At 38.0% G+C, this 20,407-nt stretch overlaps 1 protein-coding gene across 3 annotated transcripts in view; it reads left to right on the top strand.

The window, feature by feature from the left end:
• The window catches only part of REPS2 (RALBP1 associated Eps domain containing 2), a 240,313-nt gene that overhangs the window by 176,589 nt on the left and 43,317 nt on the right, over window positions 1-20,407 (top strand). For 2 of the 3 annotated variants that reach the window (XM_077145371.1, XM_077145369.1), the window contains exon 14: window positions 2,037-2,098. In XM_077145371.1, the coding sequence (XP_077001486.1) occupies window positions 2,037-2,098 (62 nt within the window). Of the gene's footprint in view, window positions 1-2,036; window positions 2,099-3,885; window positions 3,979-20,407 lie in introns of all 3 variants that reach the window. The other variant, XM_077145368.1, reaches the window with a different exon arrangement.

Genomic DNA, 20,407 nt, shown 5'->3' with positions numbered 1-20,407 from the left:
TCTTTTTCTTGTCTAATTGCTCTGGCTAGAACCTCCAACACAATGTTGAATAATATTGGTGATAGTGAACATCCTTGTCTTGTTCCTGATCTTAGGGGGAAAGTTTTCAATTTTTCCCCATTGAGGATGATATTAACTGTGGGTTTTTCATATATTCCCTCTATCATTTTAAGGAAGTTCCCTTGTATTCCTATCTTTTGAAGTGTTTTCAACAGGAAAGGATGTTGAATCTTGTCAAATGCCTTCTCTGCATCAATTGAGATGATCATGTGATTTTTCTGCTTTGATTTGTTGATATGGTGTATTACATTAATTGATTTTCTTATGTTGAACCATCCTTGCATACCTGGGATGAATCCTACTTGGTCATGATGTATAATTCTTTTAATGTGTTGTTGGATACGATTTGCTAGAATTTTATTGAGGATTTTTGCATCTATATTCATTAGAGAGCTTGGTCTGTAGTTTTTTTTTTTGTAATATCTTTGCCTGGTTTTGGTATGAGGGTGATGTTGGCTTCATAGAATGAATTACGTAGTTTTCCCTCCACTTCGATTTTTTTGAAGAGTTTGAGGAGAATTGGTACTAATTCTTTCTGGAACGTTTGGTGGAATTCACATGTGAAGCCATCTGGTCCTGGACTTTTCTTTTTAGGAAGCTTTTGAATGACTAATTCAATTTCTTTACTTGTGATTGGTTTGTTGAGGTCATCTATGTCTTCTTGAGTCAAAGTTGGTTGTTCATGTCTTTCCAGGAACCCGTCCATTTCATCTAAATTGTTGTATTTATTGGCGTAAAGTTGTTCATAGTATCCTGTTATTACCTCCTTTATTTCTGTGAGGTCAGTAGTTATGTCTCCTCTTCCATTTCTGATCTTATTTATTTGCATCCTCTCTCTTCTTCTTTTTGTCAGTCTTGCTAAGGGCCCATCAATCTTATTGATTTTCTCATAGAACCAACTTCTGGTCTTATTGATTTTCTCTATTGTTTTCATGTTTTCAATTTCATTTATTTCTGCTCTGATCTTTGTTATTTCTTTCCTTTTGCTTGCTTTGGGATTAGTTTGCTATTCTTTCTCCAGTTCTTCCAAGTGGACAGTTAATTCCTGCATTTTTGCCTTTTCTTCTTTTCTGATATAGGCATTTAGGGCAATAAATTTCCCTCTTAGCACTGCCTTTGCTGCATCCCATAAGTTTTGATATGTTGTGTTTTCATTTTAATTTGCCTCGAGGTATTTACTAATTTCTCTTGCAATTTCTTCTTTGACTGATTTATTTTTAAGGTTCAGAGAATTGTCCAAGTATTACCATACTTATATGTAAATAAACTACATTAAGTTATATAATGCATGATGTGTTTTTTAAAGAATTTGTAAAGAATGTTGTTCAACTTGCTAAACTTATTTCTTCTGTGAAAAATGTAATTATCCCTGCTAAAGGGGATCAGGGAGTTGAAAGGAAGTTGAAATCCTTGAACAATCCCTGAATACTGGTTAGTCCATCACTTTCGGCCTCCCTCACTGCTCTCAGACCCATTCAGAGTAACACTCACAGGATGGTAGGATTTCCTTGTTTGGATTTCCACTCCCTTGGTTTCTGTGGCTTACTCTCTGAGCAGTGTAATGGCTGAGAGCTAGGGAGAAATACAAAGAAGCCAAAGGGCCTAGATTATTTGAAACTAAATAATTAACTGCAGAATAATGAGCAGTTGACCGCCTTTTCCATGTGCTAGGTTCCAGTCTTTATCAAAGGGTCTATCTGTTCCTAACTGCTTTACACAATCTTGATCATAACAGCCTACATGTGCACAACACACACACTCACACACACTTGATTTTCGGGGTAGATTGAAAATGAGAACGGAATTAGTAACAGCCTGTAGTCTTTTCTTTTTTTTTTTCATTAGCACTTCAGATTGATTTTAAAAACTTAAAATATGTTAGATGTTTTTGCTGTTCCTAGTTAACAGGTGGAAGGATTTTTTGGTTTTGTTTTGTTTTGAAGGTGTCCTTAACAAGTATGCATTTTTCTTTTCAGCTACAAAGTCAGGATTGTTGCCCCTACCACCTGCACTTCCTCCGAGACCTTGCCCAGCACAGGTAGGAGACAAAATTTGATTTTGTAGGCTGTTTGCTAGTAGACACGCTGTCCTTCACTGTGCTTTTCTGGAAGGATTGGCCACCACAAAACTGCTTGCTCAGATTCCCAAGAGGACATCTGGATGAAGAATGCAGAGTGGTTGTATTTCTTCTCACCTAGCCAACCCCCTATGCTCATGTGGAAAAGCAAAGGTTTCCTCAGTAAACTACCAGGCAGAAGTGTCCTAGTTCCCTCTGGCTGTTGAGGCTGGCCTGTCGTTTTGGTAGAGAAGTGTCAAGAAAGGGGCCTCTCTCCAACCAGGACTAGGGGCCGTGGGTTTTCTGTATAATATGTGCAGTTTGGGTGCCTGAATTTTCATCAGCATTTTAGGAGCTGTGTTAATTCTGCATAAAGTCAAAGTTAATGGTCATCAATGTGGGGTTAATGTTATGGTTTGGGTCTGCAGTGCTTTCTTTAGGATGATCTTTTCCCATCAGAATAACCTGCTGAAGCAGCAGGAGTGAGAGAATGAACATGTCACTAAAGTCTGCCTAATTTACATGTGTTACTATGGTCTTATTCATCAACACTATTTGTGGAGCTAAAAATGAGAGGCAAACAGTAAATCCACGCAATATGATGTATGGTGATACAGCTCCCTCTCTTCGTTAATTGTTGCTGAAGAAACTGTAACTTTTTAAAGATCCCTTATGGCTTGCAGCAGAAAATGCCGGGACATTTCTCTGTGAACAATCCCTGTTTCTACCTCATTGCTCCGGGCGGTTCAGAACATCCCTTTCCACATGGCACATCTAAGAACTTGCTGAGCCACTGAAACCACTTGTAACATTTATTTGTCCTTCTTTTAGAGAAGGAGATGCTATTTACAGTCCACTCAACCTTGGCATGCATGTACCATAAGATACTGGCTTCCTGTTGTGCTTGAAGGGTAATAAAAAGCCCTGTTCTTCCATATAAATAAGCCAGAAATCTCTTTTCCAGTGCCTTAGCATTGACTTTAAAAGGTGTTAGTTAAATAATCGACGAGTATTTATTGCGTCCTGCTGTATATCTAATACCAAGCTTAAGTTTCATCTTCAGTCTTTCCTTGGTTGTACTTTCTGCTCATTTAAATTACTAGCTATGTTTATTGAGCAGCTACAATATACCAAGCTTTTAATCTTCATAACTACCCTATGAAGTAGGTACTAATATTAGCCTTTTTTTACAGATGAAATTGGAGCATACAGAAGTTAAGCAAGTCACCCAAGGTGGCATAGCTAGCAAAGAGTAGAGCTAGCTCTCAAAGCAAAGACTGCCCCTTAAAAGCCCCTCTCTTCTCCATCATTGCAGTCAGTGTCTCTATGTACAGGAAGAAAGCACATTCCTTGCACTCGACATTGAGACTTTTACCACCTCTCTCCGAGGAGGATCCAGATGAGATGAAGAGCCCGCTTTGCACTTACAGCAAACCAGGGCTTGGTCACCACAGAATTAGAGGGCATTTGGGAGGCACTTAGCCACCAGCTGCTGCTTTCAAACCTGGGGCTTGGGAGCCACCCGGATGACTGCGTGGAAGACCCCTCTGAAAGGGCTTTTGTGACCTACCTCCTTATCGTTTTCCTGCTGCTCCAATTACACTAGTTCCTTCCTGGCTGTGAAATGTACTGCTCCTATCTGCAGGCCTCATCTGAGCTGCTGGAGGTGGACTTCCTGTCTCTTTGGGGCATAGTGACAGGAGGAGCTGATGGGAGCCAGGACTTCTCAAGTCACTGTTACTGAATGAATCTGCTTCTTTGTCTACCAGATTTCTCATCACAGTGTAACTGGTGAGCCCTGTGCTCAGCCCAAGCCTCCAGCTCAGCTACCTAACTATGGAGATATCAGACTACAGGAGCAGGTGTGTAAAAAATGCAGGCAGAAAGCCCCTGTGCCATCCCTCTCTGTGGGCCATTATTCTCCACTATACAGGGGTATACATATATTCAACATATGAAGTTCTGGGTAATAAACATATGGTTGTAGTTAGTTTTTCTGCTGTTTCAAATTCTTAATGACCCCTGGAGAATCTCACCTAACCACCTATAGTCTAGTCTTTGCCAAACTACTTACGATAAAACAGGCATCTGAGAGATGTGAATAGAGCTCTACATTAAGATGCATTTGCAGGGTGCTGCCTCTGGGAGATGGATGGTTACATATGAGCCCACTATAGGCTCTCATGGCCTACTGTAAAGGATCCTCGTAAATTTTGTTAAATCTGTTGATATCCTGGCTTATGTGGCCATCCACCTCTTTATTTATAAAATACCTATTAACATCCTGAGGGCTTAGTGTTTAGGAAACACTATTATACGCCAGCCTTAAGGTATTGTTAAGGACATTTCCACAGCTCTCATCTCTCACCTCATCTCTATATTATGTGATTAAAGTTAACTTTTATATCTTATGCCAGTAGTTTTCCCTATAACAGTTAAAATAAAAAAGAAAGTTTACTGCAAACTGGCTTGGGATTTCAAATTGTCATGTTTTCAGTTTGCCATGTTGTCTTCCTTGCTTTTCTATTTCTTCTTCCTTACTCTTGTGAGGTCATTTTTACCACTTCACAGCAAGTTGTAAAAAACTTTTTGAATGTTCCCTGGTATATATGGATAATCAGCCTGACTTCAGAAATATATGTATATATATTTAAATATGGAGATTTCTTTTGTGGGGTTTGAATATAGTAGTTTGGACACTCAGCTGGAGACCTAGGAGAGAAACGAGGAAACCTGGTATAAGTAAGATCATTATACTTAAAATAGCTCTGAGAAGAGATTAAAATAAAGTGTTTGGATTAATTTTGAATTTTAAATGTTCATATTCTTTATCTTAATAAGACGCAAGACTAGATTGTCATAAACAAGAAAACATATTTTGTTTTTAATTGTGATATGTGGGGAAATACAATTAAAACCAAAATCTCCCAGCCCAGGAAACCTTCCACACAGGGAGAACAGAAAGAAAAAAACAGGTTTATTATTGGTCAAGTATTAAACCAGAATGTGATACATCTGCAGAGAGATTTCAAAGACTAAAAAGCTCACCCTTTTTATGTGGCCAAGCTAATACAACCCATTCTCAACACATTACAACACATTCTCAAGATATTTCCGAGGTAGGTTTACAGATTGGAGCCAGGAACCCCTTGGAATTTATACTAATCTCTTCCCAGGAAATTGGAAAATAGGGATGATGTCTTCCTTAAGCAGGCATTCTTGAGTGATGAAATCTACAAGAGGCTTATGTAACCTTTAAAGTAAAGAATTACATACATTTCAAGGGGAACAGAGAAAAAACCATACAAGTTCTCTAAAGTAAATGAAGAGAGAGATGGGAAGGAAGAGGTGGTCTCTTATGTTCAACAGGGAAAATCAAGCCCTTTATTATTATTTTACATTTGTTTTCACTCTTACAGGCAATATAATAGAACACAAAATTTCCCATGCTAACCATGTTATTTATTTATTAAACATACCCACATAGAAACACAAACATTCTTACCAATTGATCATTCCATTCTTGATATATAATCAGTAACTCACAATATCATCACATAGTTGTATATTCATCACCATGATCATCATGCTAACCGTTTTTAAATGTACACTTTAGTGGTATTAATAACATTCACAGTTTTGTGCCATCATTACCACCATCCATTACCAAAACTTTTTCATCACCCCCTCCCCAAAGAGGAACTCTGTACCATTAAGCAATAACTCCCAATTCCCCCAGCCCCCTCAACCCCTGGTTATCTGTAATCTACTTTCTGTTTCTGAATTTAAAGTGCAACATCTTTCACAAGAAAATATTTTTGTTCCCTAAAGAGAAACAGTATTTTAAAAACTATCTGTCCAATCAGTAGTGTGTTTTCAGGTTTTAAGTATATAAGATAAATGAGTTTGTGCATTTGCTGCAATGGCGGCATTGGAGACCAAGCGGGAAATATAGACATCTATCCTCACCATTGGATGGCAGGTGGCACCCCTCACTATTTCAACTAAATAGTTCTTTAAACCTGCTTAAGAAGTTCTGGTCTGATCCCTAACATTCACACAGACGAAACTCACCAGAATCAGCATACCAAAAGGTTTGAGAACTAAATTACAGTATGGAATATCACTCAGGTTTTCAGACTGGCCTCTGGGTAACACACAAATGAAATTGAACAGAATAGCATTGAAAAGGGTTCTGTCATTGGAACCACAGCTCACAAAGGTAAGCGAGAACTTGTGTGCTATGCCTAAACAGGGTAATTGTGTCCTAAAATAGAAGAGTTAGAAAGAATCACAACTCTCACAACAAAATACCCAAGATATCCAGGATATATTTAAAAATCAGTTGTCGTACTAAGAAGCAGGAAAATAAAAACTTGAATGAGAAAAAACAACCAATAGATTACACGCTGAGATGACTCAGATGTGGAATTACCTGAAAAAAAATTTAAAGCAGAGTAATTATGAATACTCTTGAAACAAATGAAAAATAGAAAAATCTCAGTGAAGAAATACATATGGAAATTACATGACTGAAAAATGTTATACTCTAAATTAAAAAACCAAACATCTCACTAGATGGGTTCAGTGGTAGATTAGAGAAAACAAGAAAAAAAAAATCAGTGAACTTGAAGCTATTACTCAGTCTGAACAAGTGAGTGATATTAGACTGAAAATAGGAATGAACAGAGCCTGATGAAACTTGGGACAAGAGCAAAAGAACTAACATTTATGTCATTGGAGTCCCAGAAGGAGTTGAAAATCTGAAAAAATTCCTGGGGCCAAGTAATTTCACAGGTGAATTTAACTAAACATTTAAAGAAAAATCAGCACCAGTTCTACATAATCTATTTGAGAAAAATAGAAGAGGAAGGAACACTTCCCAATTGAACTTAAACTCAAAAATATATTCACAAATCAATCCAGTGATGCATAAAAAGAATCATACACCACACCCAAGTAAGGTTTATTCCAAGTATACTAGGATGGTTTAATGATCAAAAAACAATCAATGTAATCTATTTTATCAACAAGCTAAAGCAGAAAAATTATGTGATCATATTGATAGATGCAAAAAAAGCATTTGAAAAAATTCAAGAAAAAGAGCATCTACAGAAAGCCTACAGCTAACATTATGATGGGAAACGCAATGCTTTCCCCTAAGATTGGGAACAAGGCAAGGATGTCTGGTCTGATCACTATTTTAAATATAGTGTTGGTAGTCCTAGCCAGCATGATAAGGTAAGAAAAGGAAATGAGAGGAGTAGAGATCAGAAAGAAAGAAATAAAACTGTCTGAACTTTGCAGATGACATGATGATCTGTTTAGAAAACCCCAGAGAATCTACAAAAACCTCTTAGAACTATAAGCAAGTTCAGCAAGGTGGCAGGATACAAGGTCAACACAGAAAAATCAATTGTGTTTCTATATACTAGGAGAAGTCTTCGTGGAGGCCAAAATAACAACTATTAGTTTCCTGTTGCTGCTGTAACAAATTACCACAAGCTTAGTGGCTTAAAACAGCACAAATATGTTAACTTACAGTTCTGGAGGTCAGAAGTCTGAAATGGGTCTCATTGGACTAAAATCAAGGTGTCAGCATCCTGCTTTTTTTTTTCTAAAGGCTCTAGGAGAGAATCTGTTTCCTTGCATTTTCCAGCTTCTGGAGGCTGCCTGCGTTCCCTGGCTAATGGAGCCCTTCCACCTTACCAGGCAGCAGTGGCCCTTTAAGTCTTTCTCATGCTGCCTCACTCTGAGAGGACTTGTCTGCCTCATTCTTCCACGCTAAGCACCCCTGTGATTACACTGGGCCCACCTGGGTATTATAGGTTACTATCTGTATTAAATCCAGCTGTTAGCAACCTTAATTCCATCTGCGACCTTAGTTACCCAATGGCAGGTAACTTATTCACATTTTCCAGGGATTTTCCATGTGGACATCTTCGGAGGGCCCTTCCTTATCTTCCCTGCCACAAAATACAGTACCATTAACAATCTCTTTCTCCCTAAAAATTAAAAAAAATTCTACATATAAATAGATAAAAACATATATAGGTCTTGTATGCTGAAAATTACAAAATGCTCTTGAAAGAAATAAAAAAAAATCTAGATAAGTGGAGAGATGAATCATGTACATGGATTGGAAGACTCCTCATAGTACAGATGTCAGCTCTCATCAGATTGATCTGTAGGTCTAACTTGATTCTTACAAAATGCCAGCAAGATGTTTTTGTAGACAAAGAGTCCCAGCAATATCTTTTTGTAGACATGGACAAGCTTATTCTGAAATTTATAGGGAAAGGTAAAGGACCTAGAATAGTTACAACAATTTAGAAAAAGAAGAATGAAGTGGGAGGAATCATTTTACCTGATTTTAAGATTTACTTTACTGCCAATGGTGGGATAGACGTATACCCACTTTAAGCAAAATACAGACCCCAGCAATAGACTTACAAGTATAGCTGACTTGTTTTTGATGATGGTTGCAAAAGTGGTTCAATGGAGGAAGGATAGCCTTTTCAACAAGTGTTTTTGAAACCACTGGACAGCCACAGGCAAAGAAAATATGATTCAATTTAAACCTCGTGTTTTATACAAAAATTAACTTGTAATGGGTCATAGATTTAAATGTAAAACCTGAAACTGTAAGGTTTTTTAGAAGAAAACACAGGAGAAAATCTTTGGAACCTAGGGTTAGGTAAAGAGTACTTTTGATGCCAAAAGCATGATCCATAGAAGAAAAAAAAAATAGGTATGTTGCATTACATCAAAATTTTAAATGTTTGCTTTGTGAAAGACCCTGTTAAGAGGATGCAAAGACAAGCTACAGATTGGGAGAAAATACTTGTAAACCATATACCTGGCAAGGACTTGAACTTGTATCTAGGGTATATAGAATAACTCTTAAAACACAGCAGTACCCAAAAAATCCAATTAGAAAATGGGCAAAAGGCAAGAAAAGGCTTTTTACCAGAGAGGATATATGAAGGCCAGCAAGCATATAATATGTTATGATCATTAGCCCTTAGGGAATTCAAATAAAAATCATAAGAGATATCACTACTCCTCTAATCAGTACAGCTAAAATGAAAAACAGTGATAATACCAAATACTGTTGAGTGGAGAAACTGGATCTCTTATACCTCACTGTTAGGAATGTAAAGTGGTACTTTAATCTGGGAAATATTTTGGTAGCTTCCTAATAAAACTAAATATGCACTTGTACTGTATACCCCAGACATGGGCATTGATCCCAGAGAAATGAAAAGTTAACTTCACACAAAAACCTATATATGAGTCATCATAGCAGGTTTTTTTTTGTAATAGCATCTAATCAGAAATAACCCAAATGTCCTCCAGCGGTTAGTGGTTAAATAAACCCCAGTACATCCATGTGATAGAATATAACCCAGCACTAAAAGGGAAGGAACCACTAATATAGCCAGTGGATTGGATGGATCTTAAGGGCATTATTCTTAGTGAAAAAAGCTAGTCCAAAAACCTCACATATTGTCTAATTCCATTAATAGAACATCTTCAAAATGACAAAACTATAGTGATGGAGAACAGATTAGTGGCTGCCAGGGGACAGTTGGGGTGATTTGACAATGTACGTAACTATAGAGAGGTAGGTCAAGGGGATTCTTTGTGTGATGGAGTCATTCTGTATCCTAATTGTTATGTTTTTCTGATTCTGTACATGGGATAAAATTAGGAACACACGTACAAACAAATGAGGGTGAAAACTGGTGAAAGGTGAATAAAATATAGTTAGCTGTTTTGTAGCAATGTTAGTTTTCTGTTTTTTTGCCATTATACTATTTGGGGAAAGTGCATGAAGGATTCACGGTACTCTCCGTAGTATTTTTACAGCTTTCTGTGAATCTGTTAGCATTTGAAAATAAAAAGTTTAAGAAAACCTACAATCGATTAAATTAGCCACAATAACCATTTATAAACTTTCTCGGATTCTCTTTGGGTTATTCCAACTGACTCATTCCTAATGACACTGCTTTTCAAGTATATTCAACTCCAGTTTGAATTAAGAATGTAATTAAGGAGTGATGTTAACAAAAATTGTGGAGTAGAGAACTCCGGGCTCAACAGATCAACTTGAGCCAGCAAAAACAATCAACTTTTGCAGAGCTCTGAAATCTAGTCAAACAACCCACAGCAACCAGAGGGAGGCTTGATGAAGAAAGAAGCAGCTCTTTTGCAAATAAGAGTGCTGTACTGTTTTTAACTGCCAACCTACCAACTTCCAGACCCCAGGTCGGCAGCAGATATGAGGACAGCAGCCCACACTCCTGGTGCAAGTTGCTAGGGCCACAGGAAATGGACTTCATACTCAAACAATTGTGATTGTAAGTTTTGACCCATCTGGTGGCTACAGGTCAAAGGCCTGCTGCTGGGATGGCTTCTCCAGCAGCTTTTACTTAGGGTGTTTGAAAGGCACAAGTATTGGCCAAAGCAGCCTGGGCCAAGGGACAGCAGTCAGGACGAGCAGCAGACAGACCAAAACACCGGAGAAATAAGAGGTTGGAAAAGGAGGTATATATGTAGGGAAAGGAGAGCTTGAAATGCTCCTCTGTGCCCTGGGGATTCAAGAAGGCCATGCATATACATACACAGGGCTGGGTACCTGCTCAGAGAAGTCCTCAGAAGGCACTAACCTATCAAGAAGATGAAAAAATTATAGAACTAACAAAGCCCCCAAATTTATGAAACAGAAGGTGACAGAATTGAAGGGAGCAATAGGCAGTTCTACAATAATAGTTGGAGATAGTACCTCACTTTTTTTTTTAAAGACACATTTATTCAGCGTCATGATCAGACTATTACATTTAGCAATCAACAGCATGGAGTACCTCACTTTTGATAACAGATAAAACAATTAGAAGACCAATAAAGAAATAGAGGACTTGAACAACATTATAAACCAATTAGGCCTAACAGACATCCATATAACCCTCTACCCCAAAACAGCAGAATTACACATTCTTCTCAAGTCCATATGGATCGTTCTGCAGGATGATTTGTGTTTTAGGCCACAAAACAAGTTTCAGTACATTTTAAAAGTATGAAATCATACAAAGTATATTCTCTGACCACAATGGAATGAAACTAGAAATCTATGTCAGAAAGAAACTGGAAAACTCATAAGTATGTGGAAGTGAAGCAATACGTTTTAAAACAACCAATGAGTCAAATAAAAAATTACAAGTGAAGTTAGAAAATACTTTGAGAAAGATGAAAATGAGCACAACATAGCAAAACTGGATGGTTTGCTGGATGCAGCAAAAGCAGTGGTCAGAGAGAAATTTATAGTTGTAAATACTTACATTAAAAAAGAAGATCTGAAACCAATATTCTAACTTTAAAGCTTAAATTAGAAAAAGAAAGTGTGAGCTAAACCCCAAATAATCAGAATGAATGCACTAAAATGGAGATAGACAAACTAGAAAATTGAAAAACGAGAAAATCAAGGAAACCAAAAATTGTTTCTTTGAATAGATCAACAAAATTGAGATGCTTTTAGGTAGGCTCACCAAGAATGCAATTAAGCTTGTGTTGTCTTATTGTCAAAATAAAAGGCTCTATTTTAAATAAGAATAAGGTTCTGATAAATTTATGTTCCATTATGGATAACATTGTTTTGATTTTATAAAGGTAGAATATTCAAGTAGACTGATTCCGTTTTGTGAAATGTACTTTTAGCCTTTATTTATTTTGGCAGTACATTTTACTATATGCTCTTTAGTTTTAAAGTTGGTTAATAGAATATCCTAACAGTTAATTGTAGCTTCAGATTGGTATATCTTAGAGAAACGGTTGTGGTTTAGACTAACCTCTGTTTACTGAATCTCCAGAGTTCCACAAGTCTTTTTCTAAGGGCTTATTAAACAATTTTGAAAACTATTAATTCACAGACAATTGGCATTGATGAGAAATTGAAAAGGCAACAGAGATGGCTTTAGTGGCAAGTTCAAAGACAAGTGAGCATGAGAAATAGTGATGAATGCTGATATTGTGATAGATGGAAAAAGATGAAATATGAATACTTTTTTTCCCTTAAGGAGCTCTCAATGTTTTGCCAGCCATCAACAGATGCTGTTGGAATTTACCCTGGGAATTGTTAACAAAAGAAAGAATAAGTTCTGTTATATTTATTTTAGTATTGGTAAGAATAAAAGCAATAAAGACACATAAATGTCCAGGAGGAAGGCATTGGTTGAGGTATTATATATCTGCCAAATAGAATATTCAGCAACCGTTAAAACAGTTACATGTAAAATAGTAGAAAAGGGGGGAAACAGAAGAATACAGAAATATTTCCTGATTGTACCACAGAAGTATACAGTGGACATTTGTCAATAGGGTTTTTGGCAGTAAGGTCCATAACATAGTAATTGGTTCCTCTTTGCTGTGGTAGGATTTTTTTTTTTTAACTTTTTATTTTGAAATAATTTCAGACTTGAAGGACTGCTGAAAAATAATACAAATCACATTCAGGCAACTCCAACATACCCCCCACTCCCCAAGCTATCCAGAGCCACCAATTTTAACATTTTGCCATTTTGCTGTATCATTTTCTCTCTCCATCCCACCCCTGCATCTATCCATCCATCCATCCATCCATCCATCCATCCATCTTCTGAACAATAGAGAGCAGGTTGCATATGTACTCCTTGAGCACATAATACTTCTGTACATTTCCTACAAACGAGGATATTCACATATGCAATCACTTTTAACATTGTTATAAAGCTTACATTCTATATTCCATTTTTTTCTTGTGTCCCAATAATGTCCATTTGAGCATTTTCTTTTCCATTCTTAGATCTATCCAGGATCATGTAATGTATTTACTTGTTATTGTCCTCATTAGTTTTCTCTTCGTTTTTCTAATTGTTAAAATACAACTTAAGTCTTCCCATCCCTGCCCCTTCTGGGCACACCATTCAGTGAGATTAATCACATTGACAATGTTGCAGTACCCTCACCAACATTTGTTACTAGAACTCATTTTGCATTAATTTCCCATTGCCTTGACCACCACCCCTGGTAACCTGTAGTCTACTTTCTGTCTTTCTGAACTTACACATTCCCTGATACTTTCTTTGTATTTACAGTGAGGTTTAAATTTAACATCTCGAATTCATTACAGTTTTCATTTGCTTCAATATCAGTTTGACTGCTTCAATGGTATACATAAGCTATGTTCCAATACCTGCATCACCCAGCCTTTATATAGTTCTTGCCACAGATTACATATTTATACATTGAGTCTAAAACTATTGACTTATCATTATATTTTATGCATTTGCCACTTAGATCCTGTAGAAAGTAAGAATTATATAAATCAAAAGTACAATAGTACTGGTATTTATAATTTACCCATATCATTATCTTTACTGGAGATCTTCATTTCTTCATGTGGATTTAGTCATTTGTCTAGTGTTCTTTCCTTTCAACATGCAGAAATCCCTTTAGCATTTCTTGTAGAGCTGGTCTAGTGATGACTATGTCCCTCAGCTGTTGTTTATCTGAGAATGCCTTAATCCTTCCCTCATACTTGAAAGGGAGTTTTTGCCAGATGCAGGATTCTTGGTTGGCTATTTTTTTCTTTCAGTACTTTGTGTTTTTGCACTGCCTTCTAGCCTCCATGGTGTCTGATGAGGAATTGACACTTAATCTTATTGTGGCTCCTTTATATGTGACATATTGCTTCTATCTTGTAGTTTTCAGAATTCTCTCATTGGCATTCAACAGTTTGAGTATAATATGGCGCAATGTGGGTCTTTTGGGGTTTATCAGATGCTGAACATCTTCGAGGTGCATATTTATATCTTTCTTTGAATTTGTGAAGTTTTCAGTCATTATATGTTTGAATATTCTTGCTGCCCCTTTCTTTTTCTCCTCCTTCTGAGATTCCCACGATGTGCATATTGCTGTGCTTGATGGCGTCCCACAGGCTCTTTTCAGTTTTCTTCATCCTTTCCTCTTTCTGCTTCTGAGACAAGATGATTTCAATTGTCTTATCTTCAAGTGCACTGAATCTTTCTTAGGCCAGCTCTGGTTGATCCCCTCTAGGGGATATTTAGTTTCTGTTACTGTGGTCTTCAGCTCTGTTTTCTGTTTTTCCATAATTTCCATCTCTCTGCTGATATTCTCTTTGTTTATTTATTGTTTTCCTGATTTCCTTAACTTATTTGTCCATAATTTCCTTTAGTTTTTTGAACATATTTAAAATCATATTTTTAAAAAATGTCTTTGGCATGTTTTAGGTCTGATCTTCCTCATTGATGGTTTCTAATGCTTTAATCTCCTCCTTTGTATGGGCTATAACTTCCTGTTTCCTTGTATCTCTTGTAATCTTTTGTTGAAACCTGGACCTTTGATATTTTGACATGTTTTCTCTGGAGTTTAGACTCTGAGGCATCTGTTTCTTAAGTTTGCAACCTGCCAATTTTATGATAGAGGTTTCCTTGTGCCAGGAACTAACAGCAAATACACACACGCGCGATGAAAAAGAAAACATCTGTATCTTAGCCTTTACAGATTGACCTGTGTAAGTGCTGCCCTTCAGTGTTTATCTGTACAATGAGTTTAGAGAATAGCTCCAAGCTAATGCATAGGGGCCTCCCTGCTCCTTTCTATGTATATGTCTTTGTGTTAGGAATGCAGTTTTGTCCTAAGAGTTCTTCAGTTCATAGGGGTTGATATCTCCCTCTTCCCTAGGAAATAATTTCCTCATGATCTCAGGCACTGTGCTGTGTGTCCTACAGCCAGCAATCCATTGCCCCAGGTGCTTGACTGTTCTTCCACAGCATTCTGTGGGAGAACTTTGTGAACTGCTTTCGACACATCAGGTATGTTCTGGAACAGTGAGTTCCTCAGTCCACCACTAGACAGATTGAGTTGAATACAAGCTCCCTGTATGTGCATAAGGGTTGCTCTGCTCTCTCTGGAACTGGAACCAGGGATCTACACTGGGAGCACAGGCCAGTGCTACACCAAGATGGTGAGGCGTCCCATGAGATCCCACCACTTTTAAGTAGCTTTTTCTTGATTTGGGGTTCACCCTGTTGCTATAGTCCTTTAACTGCTTTCTAGAGTTTTGAGAGAGATATTTCTGCCAGTTCTTGCTGTTGTTTAAAGCTTCTGTAGTTAGATGGAGCCCTAACCATCTTGATTGGGGTGGGGCCTGTGGCTGCTGTGGTGGGATTTTGAATTATTTTGTCAATGAGTTAGCCTGTCGATTGTTCCCATCACAGTGGGGTGTTAAGGTTTTCAACTCCTCACTGAATTTCCACTAATTCCTTTTAGGGGTTCAAAGGGGTCACTTAAGTAATTCATTTGTAGTTTACATATTTTATATTATGATAACATTCATATAAGTATACTCTATAGTTTTAGGAGATACTCTATATGTAATAATTTTATATCCATGAAGATCTCTGGACAGTTCAGTCGTAAATGTTAAGTATCTACTTCTTAGGCAACTTGGAGGTAGATTTTGAAGTAATTGGTAGAAGTTTCAATAGCTGTTTTGATTTGAAAATTATGCTATTTTTCTTTTAAAAATTCTTTTTATAATTAAGGATTGGTGAAATGAAAAAATTGCTCTTTGATCTGACAAAGTAGAATAAAAAAGCCTTTTGAAGTTTTATCAGGAAAAAATGAGCTTTGGGACTTACTTTTGGACACCATGCTTTTAGAAATCTTGACAAGACATCATATTGCATAATCATATAGTTAGAATGACTTCAGCAATTCTGAGGTTCAAACAAACTGTTTTCTGAAATGTATTTCTAGTTTTTTTCATCCATATTCTCTGGATCATGAACTGTTATTCCCTTCACTCTTGACTGGTAATATTGCTCTGTATAGAAAAGTATGGATTTAAATGTACTCATTCCAGATGACACTTGGTGTACACTTTCTATCTAAAAAATCCTGTCATATCTAGTTATAGCTCAGTGTGTTTTGCTTCTCTATATATTTCTTCTATTTTTTTCTCATTCCAGTTTCTAGGTCTGTCAACCCATCTTCTATTTGTAGTAATGTTTTTCTTTTCATTTTTTTTTTTATCTCATTATATGTCTGAGCCAGCCCTGGATGAAATTTTCATCTTCTAAGTTAATAGCCCTTTGTACAACTGTGTATAGCCTAGGCTTTCCTATTTTGTTTTTAAACCTCAATGACTGTTCTTTAGTTCCCGGGTTTATAGTGTGTTCTTCTTTGTATCAACCTGTTCTTGTTTCACTTCTCCCTAATTTTGTTTTACACTTGTGTGTACTTTTTTAATAGATGTATTACTCACTTTAAACTTTGAGGATTCTAAATGTACTTAAAGTTTCAACTTGTTATAATTTCATTTTACTCAGGGGTGAATTTATCGTCTCATTGTTGTTGGTTCTTTCTTTTTTTTTTTTCCTTTTGGCTGTTCTTCTTACTTAGGTTTTTTCTTCTATCCTCTTGGGAATTTTGTTTTGCAGGCTTATTCTAAGTTAGTGTTTAAATTTCCTTCTCAGTTTTCTGAAGTCCTCCCTTTTATAGCAGTTCAGTAGGTGTCTCTACCAACCATACCCCACAGCCTTCTATACCCATTGGCCTCTAGTCTAGAACTGATTTTTATTCTTGAGGCTCAGTACTTCCATCTGGTAATGATATTGGGGATCTTGCAGGTGGTGGCTTAGCCCAGGGCCAGGTTGCAATGTTGTATCTGTTCCCCTTCCTTTCCTTGTTAGGGAGTCCCAAGCACCTTCACAGGGTTCATCCTGAAGCAGCTTTACAGGTAGGGAGCTCCATTTCAGCCCCTGGCTTCAGGGGGTGAGCTTGGTGTCTGTTCTCTGCCTTATGTGGTACATTTTAATCCCTTTATTCCACAACCTATGAGCTCTCAGCTGTGCTACTTGCTTCTGAACCCTCAGCCTGTTTGCCACTTTGTGATTTGGCTCCACAAAGATATTTATCTTGCTTATAAGTGTTTCTAAGTCTTTAATTCTCACACTTTTTTGCTCTCACTTGTACCTCTGTCATTGCATATCATTGTATAGAAGAAGAAGTTGAGGGTCAGAAAGAGGAAGTAAGCTACATAGCGTCCCAGAGCTAGTAAGTGACAGAGCCAGTTCGTGTAGAAGCGGAGATAGGTTTCCTGGAAAGTGCTAGAAATTTAAAGATGAGAGTTTAGAAAGGGAGAGAGAAAAGTTATTCAATACACATCACAGAAGTTAACTAAAGATCTGGTAAGCAAAAGTTAATAAAAATTTTTAGTTTCTGTGCCCATCAGTAATTTTCTAAATATGAAATGTTTGCAAGATTAAGCTAAAATGTTTATTTTTTCCTAAAAAAAAAAAATGCCTTCTCCAATGCAGACTTGTATTCATCTTTGCTAAAATAGCCTTCATGTTTTGGTCTGGGGTCACATCTGGTGTAGCAAAAAGCAAGGTGTATCTCCCATCCTGCCTTCTAAGAGGGAGCAGGAAGGCAAAGCTTTTGCATGATAAATAATTATGTGTGCATTTCAAAATTGGTTTCAAAAGTTTGGCTTTGTGGGCAGGCCACGGTGGCTCAACAGGCAAGAATGCTTACCTGCCATGCCAGAGGACCCGGGTTCGATTCCTGGTGCCTGCCCACGTTAAAAAAAAAAAAAGTTTGGCTTTGTGATTGTTCATTTATTTTATTGATTTTTCAAGTACCTGGGCCAGGTGTTCTTTTAAATGTTTTACAAATATTAGCTCAGTCCTCATAATAACCATGTGAGAGAGACTCTTCTGCTTTCCTCATCGTACAGATAAGCTAACTAAGGCACAGAGAACTCCAGGAGCTGGTCCCACTCAGCACAGTGAGTAAAAGTTAATGCTGTGATTCCAGCCCTGGCTCTCTAGCTGAGTCTCAGCTCTCAGTACTCTGCTTTGCTGTGATGCCACACTGCAGAAATGTTTTCTTAACCTCTCTCTTCTTCACACCTCAGTTGCTACATTATCTGTATCAGGGATCCATTTTATTTTACGATACCTCTTAAATTAGTTTTACCCTACTAGTAGTGGCTTGTGTTCACCTGCTTATTGTGTTATGCTCATGATATTATTCTTATTTTATTGTATAAAGCTTACTTTCCTGTGAGATGCCATAAGTTCATCTACTCAGTTCGGCAGGTATTAACAGAATGTGCTTCCCGGAGAAGCTCCGCGTTGCTGAGGACTGAGGGAGCACAGAGGCTATGCTGTGATCCTTTCCCTGCAGTTCCTTCATCTTTCCTCATCTACAGAGGCACTCGTGCCTAACACCAGCCTTTCTATAGTTTCTCATGGTGCTTACGTGTTAACCCTATCATTTCCCACATGTCTCGCTTAAACCCATTTCCTTGTGCTTTATTGTCAGCATTTGTAGTCAATAGTTTGGTCACCATGTTTCCTATAGCTAACTAGTTTTACCCCAGGGGTTCAGTTATGGTTGGTTTCTATGTGCCTGAGCAAAAAATCCCTATTTCTCTTCTTTGTTCCCACACCACACAGTGGCAGAAAACTGAAAACACTCCTAAGCATGAGGGGAGGGAGGAGCAAATGTGGAAGCAGGGCATTGTGGGAGGTTGCCCAAATATGCTGTGATGTTAATGGGAAAGGGCAGTGGAGGATGGCTCCGGGAGGCAGCCTGATGCAGCAGGTCTGAACATGGGTTAGAGGTTCAAATCCCATCTCTGCCTCTTACTGGCTCTGTGACTTTGGGAAAGTTATTTAGCCCCTCTGTGCCTCAATTTCATCATTTTAAAAATGGAGATTATGGTAATGTGTACTTTCCTAGGGTTGTTGTGATGATTAGATGAGATAATATCTGTAAAGCACTTAGAACGGTGCCTGGCATGCATAATAAACCCTGAACAACAATTAGCTGTTGTAATTATCACCACTACAGGCCCAGCAAAACAAAAGCAGGGTCTAGTTGGCAAACATAGAAGATCAGATTCAAGATAGCTAGAAATTAGCGGCCACAAGCCCAGAGTGAATGCTCGACTGGCTTACTAAAACACTCATAGTAGAATCATGTCCTTTCCAATTTCTGTGACCTTCCAAATTCTGTGTCCTTTCATGTCAGAGGTAGGCAAACTGCATCCTGCAGGCCAAATGCAGATCGTGGCCTGCTTTATGGAAATTAGGAGAAGAGTCTGTGGATAAATGGGCAAATCGATAGGCTTCCTCATCAGCCTCACAACCCAGTCTCTCCTGACTTAAGGATCACATGCTGTGATGCAGACATGTCCGCTGTTTGCAGCTTCTCCCTGAGGACCTTTATCTGACTGCCACATTCTGTCTGGGAGGCTTCACTTGCAAAACTCAGAGCAGATCCCCTTTATTCATCTGGTAGCTTTGAAGGCTTGCTGTGGCTGAGCTTTCCTAATTGTGTTTCTCAAGCATAATTAGAGGAAAGCAGACTGAGGGCTCCCTGCAGTAGAGAACCTTGAAGGGGAGGAAGAAGGAAACAAGCTTGGCCAGAGAAAATAGGGCAAAGGGTTTCTTTTCTTCCCAACTCCCTGCTAGATTGACTTTGCTATGCTCACGACATCGTGTAGGTCACACCTAACAGTGTGTTCACAGACCTTTTACCCCAGAAAAAAGCCCTGGTTTGTAGCATTTAATGATTTCTGTGTTGTAAATGTTGCATACTCTGCTGGCTGGTACTGGTTTGCTCTCAGCTTTGCTTACCTCAGAATCCTTGGCGTAAGAGTCTTTGTGCCAGCTGAGAGGTTTCATTCGTATCCTGTAAATGATTTTAGTCTCGGGCGTGGTTTCACCCCAATCCTGTTAGAAATGGGCCGTTAGAAATGGGGCCCTATCTTTGAAGCTGCTAGAGGTGAAACATCCTTTGTGTTTACATTTAGCTTGTGCCACTAGGTGGCACTTTTAGGACATTACAGGAAATTGCCTCTACCAGATTTATTTTCTTTGCTTTTTTATTGAAATATAACATGCAGATAGAAAAGTGCACATTGAATTCTCATCTCATGCAGTGAATTCTCACAAGCTGATCACGTTTTTATGTAATCAGCACCCAAATTAAGAAACAGAATATTACTAGTACCTCAGAAGCCCCCTTATGCCATTTTCCAGTCACTTTCCCCTCTTCTTAGGGGTCCCGCTATCCTGACTTCTAACAGCATAGGTTACTTTCACCCATTTCCTGCTCTGTATAAATGGAACCATGCAGTAAATACTCCCGTGTCTGGTTTCTTTTGCTCAACTGATGTTTGTGCAATTCTTCCTTGCCGTTTTGTGTAGTTGCGGGTTG

The sequence above is a fragment of the Tamandua tetradactyla genome, chromosome X (assembly GCF_023851605.1).
Source record: "Tamandua tetradactyla isolate mTamTet1 chromosome X, mTamTet1.pri, whole genome shotgun sequence".
In the NCBI taxonomy this organism is placed as follows: domain Eukaryota; kingdom Metazoa; phylum Chordata; class Mammalia; order Pilosa; family Myrmecophagidae; genus Tamandua; species Tamandua tetradactyla.
The sequence above is the reverse complement of the archived record's forward strand: the minus strand, read 5'-3'. Positions and strand labels throughout refer to the sequence as shown.